An 18,765-nucleotide genomic window follows, 5' to 3' on the forward strand; every position below is an offset into this window, starting at 1 on the left:
ATTTAAGATTTAAGAAACAAGAAAACAGATATTAGAATAACATCACTGAAGAGCGGTAAAAGGCATCTAATCTGGGATTAAACTCGGTATTCGTACCCAAAAGCACGTCTGGTAATACTGCTAACGCCCCCATCTAGCTTGGTTGAGTTTGGACATCCTTACTGAGATGTTATCTGTGTGTGATAAATGCAGAGTGGACGGGAACGAGATGGTCACCGTGCCGCAGCGCCGGCTCTCCTTCGACTGTAAGACCTCGAAGCCGATGTTTTGTCAGCAGGGCGACGTCATCAGTCACACCACCAGTCGAGACGATATGGAGAAGGTACATCAGGTTTTACACTCTACACTATTCATTTCTCCTCAGACTCGCACAAAGACAAGATTATACATTTACAATATTGCTCAAAACCAAATATGCACTTTCATTGAGCGAGGCGTGGGCAAATTCAAGGTCTTGGATTTGTTCCATTGTTTGCAACTCTATTCTTTTTTTCAACACAGAGAGGAATACATATTTATTTAGTTCACTTTTATTATTGAGCACAATACAATAATTCATCCACTTCCTGTCCAGTGAAAACCATTTATCTCCAAAAGAGTGCGATTTTGAATGTTGGTGGTAAACTAGACGATGACGTTTTTCCTAATTTGTTGAGAAAAGTCTCCGTCCTTTGGAAAACTAGTTAAAAACCCTCTTGGATTGAACGTAAAATGCATCTTCTCTGCGCTGAAAACACGGCTGTTTTTCTGAGAAACTCGTAACAAATGTACTTTTTAGTGAGGCGTGATTCTTACTTAAGACGACAGGCTGCACAAATATGAAGATTTTATGGAATTTGATGCAATATCTTAAATTAAACTTCCTAACAGTATAAAAAAGGGGTTAAAATCAGCACACCATTAAACATCTGCAGCATCAAAATGCATCGTGCTGCAGCAATCTGAAATCCACCAAATCCTATAACAGTGAAACACAGACAGGTAGAAGTTGACTACCGTACTTTTCGGACTATAAGCCGCGACTTTTTCGCCCATTTTTTTTGTACAGCTAACGGCCACTAGGGAACCTCCTAAATCTATGGATTTTACAGGTAGAATTAACCACCTTTAACACTATGGGCTCTATGACCGGTCCGCGCCCGCCACCTCTAAGGGGCGGGCTCCAGCAGGAAAAGCTGGAGGCCGGAAAAGAGACAGGTAGCGCGCCAAAGTAAAAGTGGAACCGAGAGACAGAACGAGAGCAAGACAGACGGACAATTTAGCTGCTGCGGCTCATATGCAGGTGCGCTTTATAGTCCGAAAAGTACGGTACATAATTAGTACTTTTCCTCTTCATAATTAAAATATATAAGGTTCTATAAACTTGTAGGCCTTTACTTAAGGGAGGTTTTGAATGGAGGACTGTGACTTGTAGTGGAGAACTTTCAAAGTGTGTTATGAGTACTTTTGATAGAGTGAAAGGTCTGAATACTTCTCACCACATGTGAAATGTGTTCACTTTCACGCCTAACCTTGGCTTCTCCTCTGTCGGATTATTCTCCTGCACGCTGATGTGAAGAGCCGCCGCTCGGCACACTCACTCCTCCATCTGCCGCTTTGTTGTTCTTTCATGCAGGGATCAGACAGAATCGGCAAGATCACATCAGATGAAAACCTCGCCGATTCAGTTCACTCCCAACACTTCGCAGGTAAGAAAGCGAGTGTGCCAGGATGCAATCAGAGCAAAGAAATATCACACATTCTTTGGAGTTTACGAGTGTTAGGACTTTGTGGAAGATCAAACCAGACCTGGGTGGAACTGGTCTGGAAATAGATGAATGAAAGTGTAGAGAAATGCACAGGGTGAGACATTTGTTAAAGTACTATCACAGGAACACATGGAACACATCACAGCAGAGTGTACTTAAGTTTAATTCCAAGGACCTTTTACTTAGTATTCCCATTTCAAGCTACTCTCTAATTGTCTCATTATAAGAGGCCCTATTATACTGAAACGCCTCTTCCACAGTCTTTTATTTACTTCAGTAACATGGGGACATCACTATGTGACCCTCGCAATTCTATTGGCTAGTGCTCCAACACATTGTCTGTGATAGGCTAAGGGGTGGGACATCGGTTGACCAATCATAACAGACCCAGGAGCCCCTTGAAAAAGAGTTTATCCTAATAAATACATTCCAAATAAAGCAGAGCCGGCCAGCTGCCAATATATTCCTATAATAAATTAACTCAATTCTTTAAAAACATCGTTTAAGGAATATCACACTGTGGTATTACGCTGTCTCCCTCAGTAAAGGATGTGAGTATTTCTTCCAGCACTTTAAATCGGCATCAATCCACGAGGGGTTTAACTGAAACCTCATTTGCATATTGAGGGGCAAATTAATTGTCTCAGACTTTGATTAGCATATCAAAGGTAATTAAAGGAGGCCACGCCCCCGAGGAAAATCAACCCTCAGGCCAAGCTGGAATAAATCAACACATTTATTTCTTTATTGTGCCTTTTTATTGTTGTCCTTAAAGGTCCCCTATTATACTGTTTAGCTTTACTTTATTATAGCTCTCAGATTTATACAAACATGTCTCTGAAGTGTTTGGCTCCAAACACCAGACAGATCATTGCAGAATTACCCACAATCCCCTCTGTTTCAGCCCTGCTTCCAAAGTGCTGATTCTCTGTCTGTTACTTTAGATGAAAACAAGGAGCCAAAATCTGATCAGCTCATTTTCAGACAGGTTTTTATAGAAATGGATCAGGACAAAAAGAGAGAGAATCTTTTCTCCTGAAACTTTCAGAGTCTCTTTCCACAGAGGGGACACATGTTGATGTAGAAGAGACATGGAGAAGAGGGGACACATGTTGATGTAGAAGAGACATGAAGAAGAGGGGACACATGTTGATGTAGAAGAGACATGGAGAAGAGGGGACACATGTTGATGTAGAAGAGACATGAAGAAGAGGGGACACATGTTGACATAGAAGAGACATGAAGAAGAGGGGACACGTGTTGATTTAGAAGAGACATGAAGAAGAGGGGACACATGTTGATGTAGAAGAGACATGAAGAAGAGGGGACACATGTTGACATAGAAGAGACATGAAGAAGAGGGGACACGTGTTGATTTAGAAGAGACATGAAGAAGAGGGGACACATGTTGACGTAGAAGAGACATGAAGAAGAGGGGACACATGTTGACGTAGAAGAGACATGAAGAAGAGGGGACACATGTTGACGTAGAAGAGACATGGAGAAGAGGGGACACATGTTTATATATAGAAGACGGAAAAAGTGGATAGGTGACCTTTAATTTTGCCTTTTTGTTTAGTTCCTTAATATGTGATCATACATGAATGCGTCTCGCGGTCACTCAGCCCGTCTCTCCTTCCTCCTCAGGCTCTGGTGCCTCCACCTACACGCTGGACAGCGGCATCGGGACCTTCCCGCTGCCCGACTGCAGCAGCGGGGCCGCAGGTCGGGGTCTCTCCAAGGCGCGGACCGGAGCCGAGCGCCACTCCTCGGGCTCCCCGGGGCGGGCCGGGCGGCGGGCCAGGACCCTGGACAGAGAGCCCGTGACCCAGGAGGAGAACTACGCTGCTCACAAGCAGCTGATCCCCACCATCCAGTACGCCTCCGCGCTCGAGGGGAGGGGCTCCGCCGGGGTCATCCGTGAAGGTGCCCGAAAACTCTCCCTCTGGCGCATTGTTACAGAAAACAAAGCATCGTTAGAGGTCACTTTTTCTATAGCCTTCAAACTTAGAGCTTTCGTCAATGTCACGGAGTACTTTGTTTTAGAAGGCAGACTCGTACTGCACGAAGACACACACTGAAACAGTGATTAATGGGTGCCCTAAAACGTCCTCACTGGAGCATAATTGATGATAACTCACAACATTGTTAGAGGTCACTCAAACTTGGAGCTTTTCTCAATGTCACGGAGTACTGTGATGTAGAATGCAGACTCGTACTGCACGAAGATACACACTGAAACAGTGATTATACAACAATAAGTGTTGGTCGTCTAATCGGTCTCGATCTTTCAGCACAGCATGTTAACACAACAAACGTTAACGCCGATGAGATGTGGGACATTTGGTTTGATGTGTTCACTCTCCCTCCGCAGACAGAGAGTCCCACGCTCCGAACATGTTCTCCCCCCGCTCAAAGACCTGGACCTTCCCCAACCTGAAGACCGCCGCCGGGCCTGCAGAGGTCTACCTCGCTGTGGAGGAGGAGGAAGAGGAGGAGGAGAGCTTCGGGTCTCCCTTCAGAGCGGTACGATGAAGATCTCCTCACTTCCTCACACTCTACACTCCTCCTCTGACCTTCCACTTCTTCCTATCTTCCTTCTCGTCCCCTCTCTCATCTCCCCATCTCTTACTCCCCACCTCCCCTGTCAGTCCCTCCCCACCCCTATCTGCCTTTCTCCTCCCCCTCCTTCTTTTTCTCTTCCTCCCTTTCATAAGATTTCTCTCTCCTCTCCTTATGTTAGGAAAATATCACTCAGGTTGAGAATCAATTATCAGGTACTAGTTTATTCTTGCAAGAAGGAGCTAGATCCCGTATGTTGCTCAGCGGAGCAGGAAAGAACATCCGGCGTACTTAGTCCAGAACTCAGGAGATAACAGCAGAGTCGTAAATGGAGGTGGCCTCATATCAGCCGCGGGTGTCGGAAAAGCGCCGGGTCATCTGTGACGTCTTCTGGACTTCCTTCACGCCTCATAGAAATGAGATACGTAGGAGACAACAAGTATGTGTCCGTCTGCTCATAAGGATCAACAACCTGAAATGAAGAGGCAGCTGCAAGGTCGTACACAGGTCAGAGTCACATGATATCAGTGAGTTCAAACCCAAAGTGGAGGCAACACCATGTTGTCCTTTTAGACGTCTAATAATATCCAACTATTCAAATCCATCATATTGAAGGAATAGGCCTTCACCAAAGCATGTGGACAAAGCCAGTAACTACAGCGAAATACCTTTTAAATCCAAGTCAGTTAACTTTAATATGTGTTGTGAATTATCACAATACATGCTACACAGCTAGTTGGGTACAACAACCTACAGCGATTTCCGGCAGCAGGTAGTTGAAGGTGAAGTACCTAAAGTCACTTGTTAATCCATTTGCCATGGCGACAACTGCCTCGTGGAACAACAACGTTTTAATTTCTGTTTGTCTAATATAGAACTCCACCCCCTCTTATCTCCTCACCTCCACCTCCCTCTTCTTTTGCCTCTCCCTCTCCTCCTCCCTTTCTCAAGATGAATTGATAAACTAAGGGTTGAAAAAGGTTTATTACACCGAATGTCTTTGGACCCTCAAAAAGGGAAACTCTCAAAATCAAACTTTAACCAAGAAGAAAATGAAAGCTACCTCGAGGGGTCGGTCAAAGAGATGGAAAATACAAATACTATGTTCTAGTCATATAGTTATCGACTTGATATAGTTGTTTGGTCTATTCTTGTTGAAAAGCGGTGCAGGACTATCTGGGTCACTCTGACTGAAAATACTTTGCAGTGGAGTCGAGATACATTTTTAAATCTGCACTCACATCTTACATAATGTAAAAACACAGAGCCACAAATTATTAATCCGCTGAATATTAAAGATTCACCATCGGATCATTTATGTAACTCACTTTAGTTTTTTGCACCATAAGGCGTTACATAACTGGAAACACATGACCTGAAAGGCTTTCAGATATCCAGAGGCTTTCCTGTCGCACACAGAATCTCCTGTGTAGATGTGGCAATGAAAGTCTTAAGTCCCGAGACCGGCTCCCACAATGCAACATAAATATAAGATCGAAAAACAACCAAACTCATTTGAAAAACAGTCAAATCAATAAAAAGATGATCTTGCCAAACCAAGTAACGCAGACGAAGTAAACTAAATACATGTCCAAAAGAAAAGAGAATGTTGTGAACAAGTAAATACAGGAGTTTATATACATGTAAATAAAACAAGATGAACAAGAACAGAATGTAAAGAGAGATAAGGTTGTTGAGAAATGGTTGTGCCAGAGTTACAAAAATACAATGAACAGCATGATAATACAACTGTACAGGAAACATAGACGGCCACATCAGTAATGGAAATATTAACAGTATTTAGTTGTGCAAAAAAACACCCGTCGTGGCAGATACCAAATTGCACGTTATACAATGTAATAATAATAATCAATTTTATTTATAAGCGCACTTTTCACTTGAGAAAACAAAACTGAAAGTGCTACAGAGTAAAATGGTTGAAACAAAACGATTAAAAGAACAAAATAAAAGCAGCAACGTTTCCGCCGGCATGGCAACAAGTAACACTGTTTCTGCATCCTCTCAGAGCTCGAAGGCGGTCGGGCCCTCCTCCAGCCGGGCGGCGGACCCCGGCAGCCTGCCCGTCCCGGCCCCGTCGGGGGGGAGCCGCCGGGGGAAGACTCGCGCGCCCAGCGTCCCGGAGGTGAGCCGGGGGGAGGGGGGGCTGGAGCTCCTGAGGGAGCGTCCCGAGGAGGCGCTGTCCCCCAGCCGCCCGCAGGTCCTGGAGACCCCCGAGTCCCTCAGCGACTCCCTGTACGACAGCCTGTCCTCCTGCGGCAGCCAGGGGTGAACGAGGACATGAGAAACACAAACAGCAGCACCGCTCTGAACTTACCGTGATGCTGCTCGCCCACATGTTGGAGGACTTCCTGTTGATGTCCACAGGAACAATGTGGTGATGCGTTCTCTTTAAGCAACTGGAAAGACGCTCAATGGACTCTCCTCAGGATTCTTAAGCCAAAAGCCACCCCCAAATAAAATAGGTTCACCTTTTGTCCCACAGACTGGACTGTGGACGCTTGATGTATACAGGACTACAAAACGCATGGCTAAGCTAATGGTTAGCACAAAGTGATCACTCCCGGTAGTTGCTCCAACAACGCCTCTTTTAGTTTTGAATCATCGTGGTAGACATATCTTTGTTATCGAAGAAGAAGAAGAAGAGCCTTCTGCTCTGGACATCATAATGTATTGGAGAAAAAAACTAAACATGGAGCTCCTTAAAAAAATGAATGTTCATGTCTGTGATTCTTTATTGCTGAATTCATGCATCACGATTTTAAATGTATAAACGATTTTATTGATCATGTTGATATTGTTTTGCGACACATGAAGGTTGTCAGAATACGTCTGTTTTGAAATCTTAATACATTTAAAGGTAATATATACCAGCAATAATAACATAGATAAGAGAAATGGCTACACTATTCAATGAATATGTATTTCTATTATTTATTTATTTTCAATGTGCATCGTTTGCATTCATCTCTTTTTTTTTCATTTTGTAATCTTTCTGTGAAAATTGCAGTCTCCTGGCTTTAGTAGATTATGTTCATATCTTGTATTTCAACATCTGTTGCTGTTCGTTCCCTAGCCATAGAGGTCCATGGACCTACTGCCGTTTTTCAACTTTCTAATTAAAATGTTCTGATTTATTTGGTTGTGTGACGTCGTTCTTTTGACCGTTTGCATCAATAACTTCGACACATGGTGGACAGAAACTCATAGTAAAGTATGATACTAACCTGTGTTGGTATTTTTCCGGTCTTTTTTGCAAATATGTTCTGATATTTTGGGCATGCCGTTTACGACTTATTACACCAGGGCAATTAAATTAGTTTGGAACGGGTCGGTTGATGAAAATGATCCAAAGCAAGGGGCCGGGAAAAAGATGGCTTGAAATATGAGCAGTCATATTAAGAGCTTCAGATACAGTAAATACTACAACAGCATAGTGGAGTGCATATATTGTGTTTCATTCAATCAAACAACATATCCCCAAGGCCTTTCTCGATCTAAATGGCAAGTTCAGAACTTAGTAGGCCGACATGTGAAGCTAATTTAACCATCAACATCATTTCATTTGATTGAGGTGAAATGATCTAATCATTCACGCAGAGATGCAATACACTACAGCAGCTAGTAGGTGGGTTCGAAACCCGAGCCCGCCGACGTTTTCAGGCAACGTCTTCCCCTCTATCTCTCAATGTAACACCCTCTCTGGAATAAAGGCACTCTGGCCCAAAAGAAAATCTTTAAAAAATAAAAAGTGGATTACTTTTAACATTATACTCAAAGGGCCAGTAAATATCACTTGGCTCGCGGGCCGCAATAGCCCTGTATTACACTATGAACCCAGATTTGTTTTCGGGTCAAATCTGACCGATTTACTACTTTCATCAATCATAACTTTTTTGTTTTACATTCGATTGCATTAAGGCTTCATGATATCCTTCACAGTAGACAGTTGAACATATACAATCGCTGATCACCACTTTCATTGAATTTTGGATGATTTAGTCAACTTTGTAACACCCATGGTGTTCCTGGTCAAAAATGACCGCCATAAAGAAAAGGAATTAGTAACCATCCGGATCAGATAAAACACACACACACACGATGTGTTCCCCCCCCCCCCCCTTATGTGCCCAATCCCCCCCCCATGTGAATCACACCTAGCACACGCAATACATGTTCAGTGTCTATTCTTTGTATATTTACTGCAGTTCTTCATGTATAGGCTACCAGTAGTCTGATACAATATTTACAGTTTGAAAGGGTGTTAAATGAAATGTGGTGATTAGTGTTTTTTGTGATAATGTTAAAACGGGGTCGGTCAAATTTGACGATATTTTCGATATATGATTTTTCTGATATTTTCAACATAGCCTACAATAACCTTTTTCTGAAATGTCAATATACTATACTATTACTTTTATCAAAAAATCTTCATAGTAGAGTATCTGGACAACACACCATAGTATAAATGTGTTGTTTTATATACAAAAATCTTTAGCTTTTCCCTCGCCAACATTTTGGAGCGTCTTTTAGCTTCTTCCCTGACGGCCAGCATGGCATGGTTTGCACAAGTGATTGTTCAAACGGAGTCTGCGCCAGACCTAATGCGTCTGAATATTTCTTCCACTGCTGTGAACGCAGTATATAAGCAGACATCATTGGAGTAACCCAGAGTGAAAACAGGCACTTTGTTTCAACGTTCAACACATTTATTTGAGCAAATGTATCAAATTATTAGTTTCAATTTTACATCCATAAAATAAATTCTTCACAGTATACACTTTCAAAAAATCGTTAAGGTTAACATCACATCGTTTGGCAAACTAATTTCTAGACAACAGATATTTAGAGAATTTACAGGGAGGTTTTGAATAACTCGTATCCTCCTATCCAAGATGGCAATATGGACAGATGGCTCCGAAGTCTTCCTCCTCCTCCTCTTCCTCCTCGCCCGCCAACATCCAGAATCCATAAAAGTGTGTCTGATGAGCCGCTGCAGCTCTTGAAGACTCCGACAGGCCTTCAGGGGTTGTGTCGGTGTTACCGGGCTGCGCCACTCCAATGGTGGTCAGAAACAAAATGTGTGGAAACAAAAACCATCACAGGGAGAATTTCTCAAAGGGGGAATCTGTTGTCAAAATCATGGGACAGCATATCTCGTTGCGACACTCCACTAAGAGAACAGAGGAAAACTATAAATAAGCAAATCAACGATGGAAATCACAGAACTTGAAATAAAACAACGATCAGCCTCAGAAGCTCACATGACCCACTACAAAGGAGCCTATCAAGTCTTTAATGTATGGCACTAAATACGTTTCTTCATTAAAAGCTGCTCAGCCAATGGGAGCCTCGCAGGGCAACACTCCCCTCTACAGGCCGAGCAGGGTCACCGCAGCGTTACTCTAATTCTCCATTCACAGCCATAGTGGGGGACTAGCGTTAGTTTACCATTAACTTACATTCAACCCTTGTTGTAAGTTCGAAAGATAAATCAAAGAAATTTCAATAATATAAGACCACATAGGAGTTAATTTAATAAATGAAGACCGAGAGTGAAAAGCACCGCTGCAAATTGTGCCTTTTGACAGTTCCAAGAGTTCTTTACTTCTTCTCCTTCTTCTTCTCCTGCAAGAGACAAATCATCAAGAGTTATACGACTGGCCCACATCACTCCGACTTATTAAAGGTTATGAAAACAAAAACACTGGTGGTATGACGCCATACTGATAGATGTGGTTAAACAGTTTGAAATAGGATGCATGTTTAACGTAAAACAAATAGTTCCAATAGAAATGTTGACGAGATTCAAAAGCATATCTGAAAAAGATGTTGCCGTTTATTTGGATGCGTTTTACTTCCTCGTCATAATAACAAACACAACACTGTCCTTGTGCTGCGGCGCTGACTGGATCAGACATCTAAAATAACAAAAGGATCTGCACCGACCTTCTACCAGAACTAAATGTAACATGTGTTGTTTTGTGATTTGGTTGAGCCGACCTTTTCCAAAATAGTTAATCTACATCATTGTTTTTCAATAACATGAATTGGAAATGTTATTTTTAACAAACCCTATAAAAAAGCAAAGCCACAAAACATTGTAGACGTTCTATCAATACTTTAGTCGAGGAGTAAAGTATTCACGTGCGTGGAAATAATCTCAGACATGGATTTGGAGTGGTAATGATCATCTCCAGCAGGAGGTCAAATTACTAGCAATCTGTTCACGTTTTAATAACAGACCTCGACTGTGACTTCACATTTCATACTGTGACTTTTTATGATGTTCCACAACAGAGCGGACCGTCAAAAGGCGAGAGGGTGCGCGCAGCAAACTGGGGGGAAATACGAATATGTAACATGCGCTGGATTTATGCTCCTTAAAGCTGAATATAACAGACGACCAAAAGGCCTAATTGGGAACATCCAAACGACTTGTATCACATCTGAATATTGTCTTATTTCAAATAGTAACGCAATAGTTATTACCGTGCACGTTAGCACTGTGGCTTTAATGAGTCGTCATTTGTTCTGTATTATAACTAACAAACAGCAGAGCTCTATGGCTCTACGGAATGAGAAATACCTGGGTTTAAATACACAGATAATGGTTTTAAGTACCATCACTCCATTAGCCGCTTTCACACCCAGTACTTTGCCGCACTTAGTTCCCAGCACTTAATTCCCAGCACTTAGTTCCCAGCACTTAGTTCCCAGCACTTAGTTCCCAGCACTTAGTTCTCCCATGGAACTAAAGAGCAGATCGCGTTCACACCGAAATAAGTTCCCTGAGGGAGGATTAGGCAAATGAGCCGCTGACGTCACTTCTACTTCTTCTTCTTCTTCTTCTTCTGCTGCTTTGGATTTACTGGCAGGCCGCAAACCACTTCACGGCGTATACTGCCGCCAGAAGTCCCCGGAGTTGGGGAAGGCTTCAGTAGAAGCTGCTGGGAGTCCCAGCAGCTTCTAGCCTTCCGAGTAAATCGGCAGAACGTCGACGCCTCCCCATCTCCACCGCTCCCATGTTTTCTTTTGTGTTTCCATAAGTTAGTCTCTCTGCATTGGTGCGCGGGGCTAATGCTAATGCTAATGCCAGCAAATACAATGGCGGCTTCACAAAACTTTTCAGAGTTTTACGGGGCGTGGTTTGTAATCTGCCAGCCAATCAGAAATTGGAACCTTTTTCTCCCCAGGATAGTCCCACCTCTCTAGCAGGGACTAAAAAGGGAGGAAAAGTTCTCTGAACGAAGTTCTCTTTTTGGTGTGAACGCAACCAGGAACTATTGGAACTAAACGGGGAAAGTACTCTGGTGTGAAAGCGCCTCTTATAGCTTTGGGTCTCTTCATTGGATTGGTTGACAGTCAGAACATGAGCAGACCAGGACCTTACAGAAAGAGAACGAGGAGGCAGACTGGGTACCTTATCGTTCATGGCGAGGATGACCATCAGTTTCCTGAAGATGGTGATGAAGTCCAGGAACAAGTCCACACAGTGCCTACGTAGATACAGTTTGTTTCAGAATCAAAAGAAGCTAATGTGGATAACCAGAAAGAAACAACCAAACATTCTATATCTTTGAACAAAAGCAATCGTTTGAATAAAGTCATTACGCAGCTACTCTGAAAAGGAACGACTTTTCACAGCACTGATGTATTTGCATGGTATTTGGTTATCACACAGACAAGTCCTCACCAGATGTAGTCCTTGTCTCCGTTCTCTGCTTTCTCGATGATGAGCTGAGTGTCGAACAGGACGAAGCCGCACATGATGAGCAGCCCGAGGTACATGTGAGCCTGTGGGGAGAGAACGCAACACACCGGTTAGATGAAGATTCATCCACATCATGAAACACGTCTCAGTGCATGACATTAAGGCCCTGTGGGCCGTCTAAGCTAATCTACAGATGGCCCGGAGCCCGATAGAGATTGCCCTGAAAAATGCGCACGGACGAAATGACGCACGAAGGGTTTGGGGGGCTCCGTCCCCCTAGAACATGTAGATGTTTGCAGGTCTTAGATGCCGTCTGGTGCTCTAGACTGAATTATAGATGAACCACCACAATATTATATGTTTCAATTTTATTCTTCATTTCACTTGTTTGTTTGTTCTTGTTCGTGTTTGCTCGCTTGCATAGCTATAAGAAACACTTAAGTTGTTGGTCAAAACACTTTCCATCTGATGAAGGCAAATGCCTTCCCAGATGGAAAAAGGTAGAAAACATTACATTCAGTTATAACTGCCAAAACAAACATTATTTACACTATTATGGCCCCTGTTAAAAATGTTTGTAATGTTATCTACTGTAAGTTGGTCGAACGAATGCCTCCTCATCCGGAAGCTGACCGAGCAGACCCGAGCAGCAGTCGAGAGGAGCCGAGCGCATCCGCGAAGCACACGTCAGAGTTCCCGTTAGCCGGAAAATCTAAATATCTTCGGTCAAAATCATTTCCCTTGAGAGCAATACCGCTTCAGTTGCGCCACTTATGTGACAGACAAGAAGAGGATGTGACAGACAAGAATAGTCAACTCTAATGTCTAACACTTAATGTGGAGAAAGAGATGTCCTGTATGGGTTGATTGTGCGTTGATCTGTTGGTAATGCCTCGGGGTTCCGGTGGGCATGTAAACAAAGGCATAATGCTGCGCTATACTTTGCGGCCTCACCCGGTTGCATAGCGACGCTTATTGTTTAGGTGTCTTTTAATAAGCAGGTAGTCTATCATTAGCTAGAACTAGCTGCATCTGATCGATATGGACATAGACTCGAGTGAAGTCTAATCTGACGGGAGAGAGAGAGATCAGCTGCTGCTGACGAGTCGACACGCAGCTCTGCATGATCACATGCAGCGGTGAGCGGAACAAAACACACACTTCAGGTTAGAATATCACACGTAGCTATTTTAATTACCTCTCAAACTACCTAAACGAGTTATAGATATGTTTAGTTTTACTGTCGGGTCACTCATTACTGGATCCGCGAGCTGCATGATACTGGCATAATAGATTGCCCGATCGGGCAACCAGCAGGTGAGGCTTCATTGCCCGAGCTAAATGCGAGATGGCCCCGGGCCATCGGGCAGTCGTTAGTGTCGAGCCCTGCGTCTGAATGAGCACGTCTTGAGGAATGGTGTACTTGGTTCATCTACCTTAAAGAGCATCACAGATCCAAAGAACAGGTTCATCACAGACATCAGGAACAGCAGGGAGAGGCCAGACATCAGAGTGCCTTAGGAGGAGAGTAAGATAAGGGAGAATGGGTTTAATCGGCTGAGAGCTAGAAAACTGGGGTCATTTAGAGTCATGTTGTAAATGAAAGCATTTACCTCCCAGGAACAGGTAGGTCCTGCGTTTGGCATAGAGAGCGCTCAGAGTGAAGCAAACGAAAATAATGGAGGTTCCCATGAAAGCCGTCATGATGATGCTGAGGAGAAAAGAAACCACAACGAAAACTTTAAAAAACGTTTCATCGGATTTGAACGGAGTCAGAATCAGAATCCCTTTATTAGTCCCACCGTAGGGCCGGGCCATCATGGCAACAATCATAAGCACGATTATTTTGGTCAATAATTGATATCATGATTATTAAAAACGATTTACTTTGAAAACATAACTGTATTGGGGAAAAAATGTTGATGACCCTGAACTTTAAGTATCATTCAACTGAAAAACCAATACAAACAATTATTAAAAAAAATAATAACATTTTTTTAAATAAAAAGAATAATCGTTTTATTTCGATTACGTTGTTTTCGAAATCGTTGCAAGCCAACATCGTAATTGAGATTCAAATACGATTAATTGCACAGCCCTATCCCACAGAGGGGAAATGTCCGTAGTTACAGCAGGACAAAGAGCCACAGACAGCTTAATGTGACATATGTTAAAAAGTACTAAGTTATGATATAATACAAAATATAATAAAAAATAAAAAGTTACATAATTTACAAAAAATACACATCCTGTAACAGTTCTACGGATTTAGCAGCCAGGTATATATTACAGTTATTAACGGCATCTATATATTGCACATCTAGCACATATTGCACATAGGTGGTTGGTATTTAACAGCAAGGGGTGATGTAGTCTGTGTTATGGTGTGTGTGTGTGTGTGTGTGTGTGTGTGTGTGTGTGTGTGTGTGTGTGTGTGTGTGTGTGTGTGTGTGTGTGTGTGTGTGTGTGTGTGTGTGTGTGTGTGTGTGTGTGGGGGGGGGGCTGTGGGGGGGGCTACTAGGGGCTGTGCTGGTTGTATAGTCTGACCGCTGCAGGAAGGAAAGACCTGCGGTATCTCTCCGTGAGACGGTGGGGGAGAATCACAGAAAAGATGGCTATCAATCGTCACACAATACTAGACTTAGTGGTGTTTAGTTTGTATAATGTTAAACTGTTACTCAGCCAGCTGTGGGCTGCAGGTATTAAACATTGAGCAACTTCTCACAAACCTTGGATTGACAGCGATGACGAAGTCCAGAGTGGGACCAAGGCCAACACCTGCAGAGGGAGAGGAAGACAAACACTGCTTTTAGACTCTTACCGGACAGTAAATTCAGCTGCGAGACCATTTCACCTCAAATCAGTACTTTACCTGTGAGGAAGGCAAATCCAGCGAGGATCGCCAGTCTCTTCTTCTCCGTCTCAGAGTTGTGAGGCGTCATGGCGAGCCAGAACATCATGCCCAGGGAGCCGAGCACGGACAGCAGACCTCCCTGAGGACAAGGGCAAGGTGGTGAGATAAGCTACCGCTCAAGGCTTCTTCTCTGAAGTCAAATTCATTCTGACTGAAGCAACACAATAACCAGTAGTTGCAAATATTATAGAAAAAGGCCTTTCAAACGAATAAAGCGTCCGATGTAATTCACTTAACACATGTTTAAATAGTTGTTTTTAAATGGGAAACTTATCTTGGTACAATTGGTGGTGTGACCTCGTTTTCTCAAGCACTAAACACTTTAACTGTTCCTTCACCATAACATGTTAAGATAAGACGCACGGGAGAAAAAGCTCTAGAAATGTCGGACACAAATTAGAGCAGCCATTATATTCTCCAAAAACGCTATATGCTTTCACGTTGAGGCCATGGTATAATTTATCCATTATTAAAACGTTTACTCCCAAAATAACAACGGGGTGTATGCGGGAATCCTGAAGTCAAAGTTAAAACCTTTTTTAAGACCCTTTCCATACATTTTAAGACCTCATCGCCACTTGGAGTTCTAACCGGTTACCTTGGCGACACACTTTACCTCACATTGACTATAGTATTGATTGTCCTTCCTCCTTATCTTCCAACCATTTGGACGCAAACTTGCATTTCCCCATAACGATGTTGCTTAGCAACCGGCGTAAACGGGCCTTCGTGCTATCAAGCAGTGAGCGCACGACGTCCTGTTCAGATGACGTCAAACCCAACGGGATGCCATCAATAAACTTCACAGAATCACACGACACCTACGCCATGATTACATTCAGGCAGACTGTAGAACACAACCTCTTTGGACATGTACATACTTATTGAAAACAAGCTACAAAATGTAATACCTTGGAAAATGCTGTTTAATACTTTTTAATAGCCTTAATTTTCGCTAAATTGATTTATCAACTTGTAAAGACCCGCGGACACCGTGTAACAACGGGGAAATGCGGTTAGCAAAAACAAATGCAGTCTGTTCAGTTTAGTTTCTATTTCGTCTGCAGGAACATGATTGTTGTTGCATGAAACATGGATAGAGGCGAGTACAGCGCAAAGTATGTGCTCAGTGGCTGAGTAGTGTTTCCAATGCTCACTGAGAACTTCACAAAAGACATTGATTTAAGAATCATTCCAAGTGTTCAAAACCTTACACTAAAAATAGGACACTTCCTTTACGAAGATAAAACATTTACCCTTCAGGTAAGAAGAGCTGCTATATTTCACAGCGAATGCCTCGAGTCAATGTGTGCAGCTATTGTTTAAAACCTCTAACAAGTTAACTAAACATGGAAAGAGTAACTGGGTCACCTTCACTAAACCAAAACTGGATTAGGCTGGACTCAAATTAAATCATTTACCAAGTTCCTATAATTTGCTAATGAGAAAACGGACTGTTTCAACCCCATGGGTAACTGAACGTTTGCACAGATAGGGTTCGATGAGGTAGGATAAAGAATCATTATCTGTGTTTTGCTTAAGAGCTCTATTTGCAGCGATATACAGGAAGGACCTGCACATCTGACTCTGTTGCATCTTGTGAGAATCACCTGAAAGAGGCGTGTGACGACATGGACGTAGGAGCCAGCCGCAGCCACAAACATACACAATGCCAGGCTGGAGTACACATTCTTCAAGTGCACCTGGGTGGAGTGAGATCTGCAATGGAGAGAAAAAGAAAACTGTCAACAATGATGTGCGGCGGACTATTGAGTTATAGTAAAACAAGACTGAGATAGCGATCTATGGCATATTTACGCACATTTGGGAGAACTTGAAGAGGGAGTCAAAGTTGATATTGCGGTCGAACACGTTCATGATGGCGCCAGTGATCGAGATCTGAAGTGATTCTTGAATGGACAAAGTCTCCTATGAAAATAAATGGTAATGATTAGTCTTTCTCTCCACTTTCACAGTCAGAATCAAAAGTATTTTACAACTACTGAAGCACTCAAATAAAGCAAACCGACAGGCATTTATTAATGTGTGTACATCGCTGTATATCAGTAACTATCAAATGAGCACTATCACAACACAGTAAAGTATGTTGTGCATGTATGAACTCATAGCAACGATTATGGACATAACAGTACATTCCAAATGTATATATATAGACGTAATTGTACAAAACGTTGGCAATACTGTATGTCATTATGGTCATGCCAATAAAGCTATTTGAATTGAATGTCAATTGTTTTTGAATTAATAAACCCAATGTTTACGCGTTTCACTTTAAATAAAATAAAAAATCTGACTGCTAAAGTGTGTTTTCATGTTATCTAAATGTCAAAGATGTAGTGGAAATAACTTGACCAAAGAATGTCCACTTTGAAGACATTTTGGTTCAATCTTAACCATTGTTGTGGCATATTTTCTCATCATACTTCATATAGTATTAGGTTACAGATGCGTTAAACTAAGTAACATTAGCAGAGGTGGAAGAAGTACTCAGATCGTGTACTTAAGTGAAAGTAGAAATACCAGTGTAGAAATACTCTGTTACAAGTAAAAGTGCTGCATTCAAAATGTTACACACCTAAAAAATTTGCATCAAAATATACTTAAAGTACCAAAAATAAAAGTACAAATTAGCCAATTTCAGAATAATATATATATATATGAAATATAGTTAACGATGCAATAAAGTGTTGACTAAATGTAGTGGAGTAAAAGTACATTATTTACCTCTGAATTCTAGGGGTAGAAGTACAACGTAGCAAAACATTGAAATACTCAAGTGAAGTACAAGTCCCTCAACATTGTACTTAAGTACATTACATGAGTAAATCTAGTTAGTTACTTTACACCAAATGTTAGTCTAAATACTGCTTCTACACGATATGATACACACGCATGTCGCAGATCAAAGTGCGATAGTTAAAGTTAAATGACGGATTGCACCATTAAATTGCACAACAGGTTAAAATGCTAGCGCTGAGTGCTTATCATGCTAAGTAGCTTTTAATGCTATCAATTCATGTTTAACAATTCAGACGTTAGCTGGCAACACAATCAAAAGCCATCGTGTTGTCAATAAATAAATGTGTTGTTGTGAGCAGGGATTAGTTATCCAACAACAGCTGAACTATGTGTTTGACGCAGGAGACTATCATATTAACAGCTAGCGTTTCTGGCGAGCTAAGCGTTCAGTTAAATACCAAGCTAGCTTAAGTGGCTAACATAACTCGACGTCTCGTTCATTCTTCAGCACATAACGATGTTAATGTTACAGCTGACATTAATACGATACACCGTTAAAACAAACCCAGAAAGCTACCAAAAAGATAGCGCTTACCTTTGCTCTGCTACAAGATAACAACTGTTTGGCAGCCTTTCTTCTTCCTGTTCACTTTTATTTTTTTCCCCCAACAAAACATTAGCCGTTACGTGTCAGTTGCCTCCGTGATGTCACTATGGAAACGCCCCGAAATCTGTAGTCTTTTTATGTAAAAATGTCACCACGTAGCTACTGGGCGTACTAATTAAGAAGTCTATTTTTACATTTACTGATCGTTCAAACACATGTGTTGTTACTTATGGATATTACTCGTTACAGAGAGAAAAAACATGTATATTAAAGAGTACTTCCTGGTGTGTCACTGAGAAAAGTCCCCGGTACACCTAAAATGGCCGACTCGTAAATTCAACCGCACCATCCCAAACTGGAGAAAAACAAGGATTGTTATGTATTTTATATTGTTAACGTACGAAGTTTGGCTCCACCATAATATGTATTAATTGTTTTTGAA

At 42.1% G+C, this 18,765-nt stretch overlaps 2 protein-coding genes across 4 annotated transcripts in view; one reads left to right on the top strand and one right to left on the bottom strand.

Moving 5' to 3' along the window:
• The window catches only part of nckap5l (NCK-associated protein 5-like), a 50,296-nt gene extending 42,831 nt beyond the window's left edge, over positions 1–7,465 (top strand). For all 3 annotated transcript variants that reach the window (XM_034087278.1, XM_034087277.2, XM_034087280.1), the window contains exons 9-13: positions 193–322; positions 1,616–1,688; positions 3,396–3,674; positions 4,123–4,274; positions 6,337–7,465. In XM_034087278.1, the coding sequence (XP_033943169.1) occupies positions 193–322; positions 1,616–1,688; positions 3,396–3,674; positions 4,123–4,274; positions 6,337–6,600 (898 nt within the window). In that variant the 3' untranslated portion in view covers positions 6,601–7,465. The remainder of the gene's footprint in view (positions 1–192; positions 323–1,615; positions 1,689–3,395; positions 3,675–4,122; positions 4,275–6,336) is intronic.
• A 1,550-nt stretch (positions 7,466–9,015) lies between these two features.
• Positions 9,016–18,420, bottom strand: tegt (testis enhanced gene transcript (BAX inhibitor 1)). Its single transcript, XM_034087321.2, has 10 exons — positions 18,312–18,420; positions 16,779–16,885; positions 16,567–16,675; positions 14,915–15,035; positions 14,772–14,820; positions 13,656–13,753; positions 13,479–13,558; positions 12,025–12,125; positions 11,752–11,827; positions 9,016–9,956 (listed from the first exon to the last, which is right to left on the bottom strand). Exons 2-10 carry the CDS (start codon positions 16,832–16,834, stop codon positions 9,933–9,935), a joined length of 714 nt encoding a protein of 237 aa, XP_033943212.1. The 5' UTR covers positions 16,835–16,885; positions 18,312–18,420; the 3' UTR covers positions 9,016–9,932.
• Positions 18,421–18,765: the final 345 nt, after the last annotated feature.

The sequence above is a fragment of the Pseudochaenichthys georgianus genome, chromosome 7, assembly GCF_902827115.2.
Source record: "Pseudochaenichthys georgianus chromosome 7, fPseGeo1.2, whole genome shotgun sequence".
Classification (NCBI taxonomy): Eukaryota; Metazoa; Chordata; class Actinopteri; order Perciformes; family Channichthyidae; genus Pseudochaenichthys; species Pseudochaenichthys georgianus.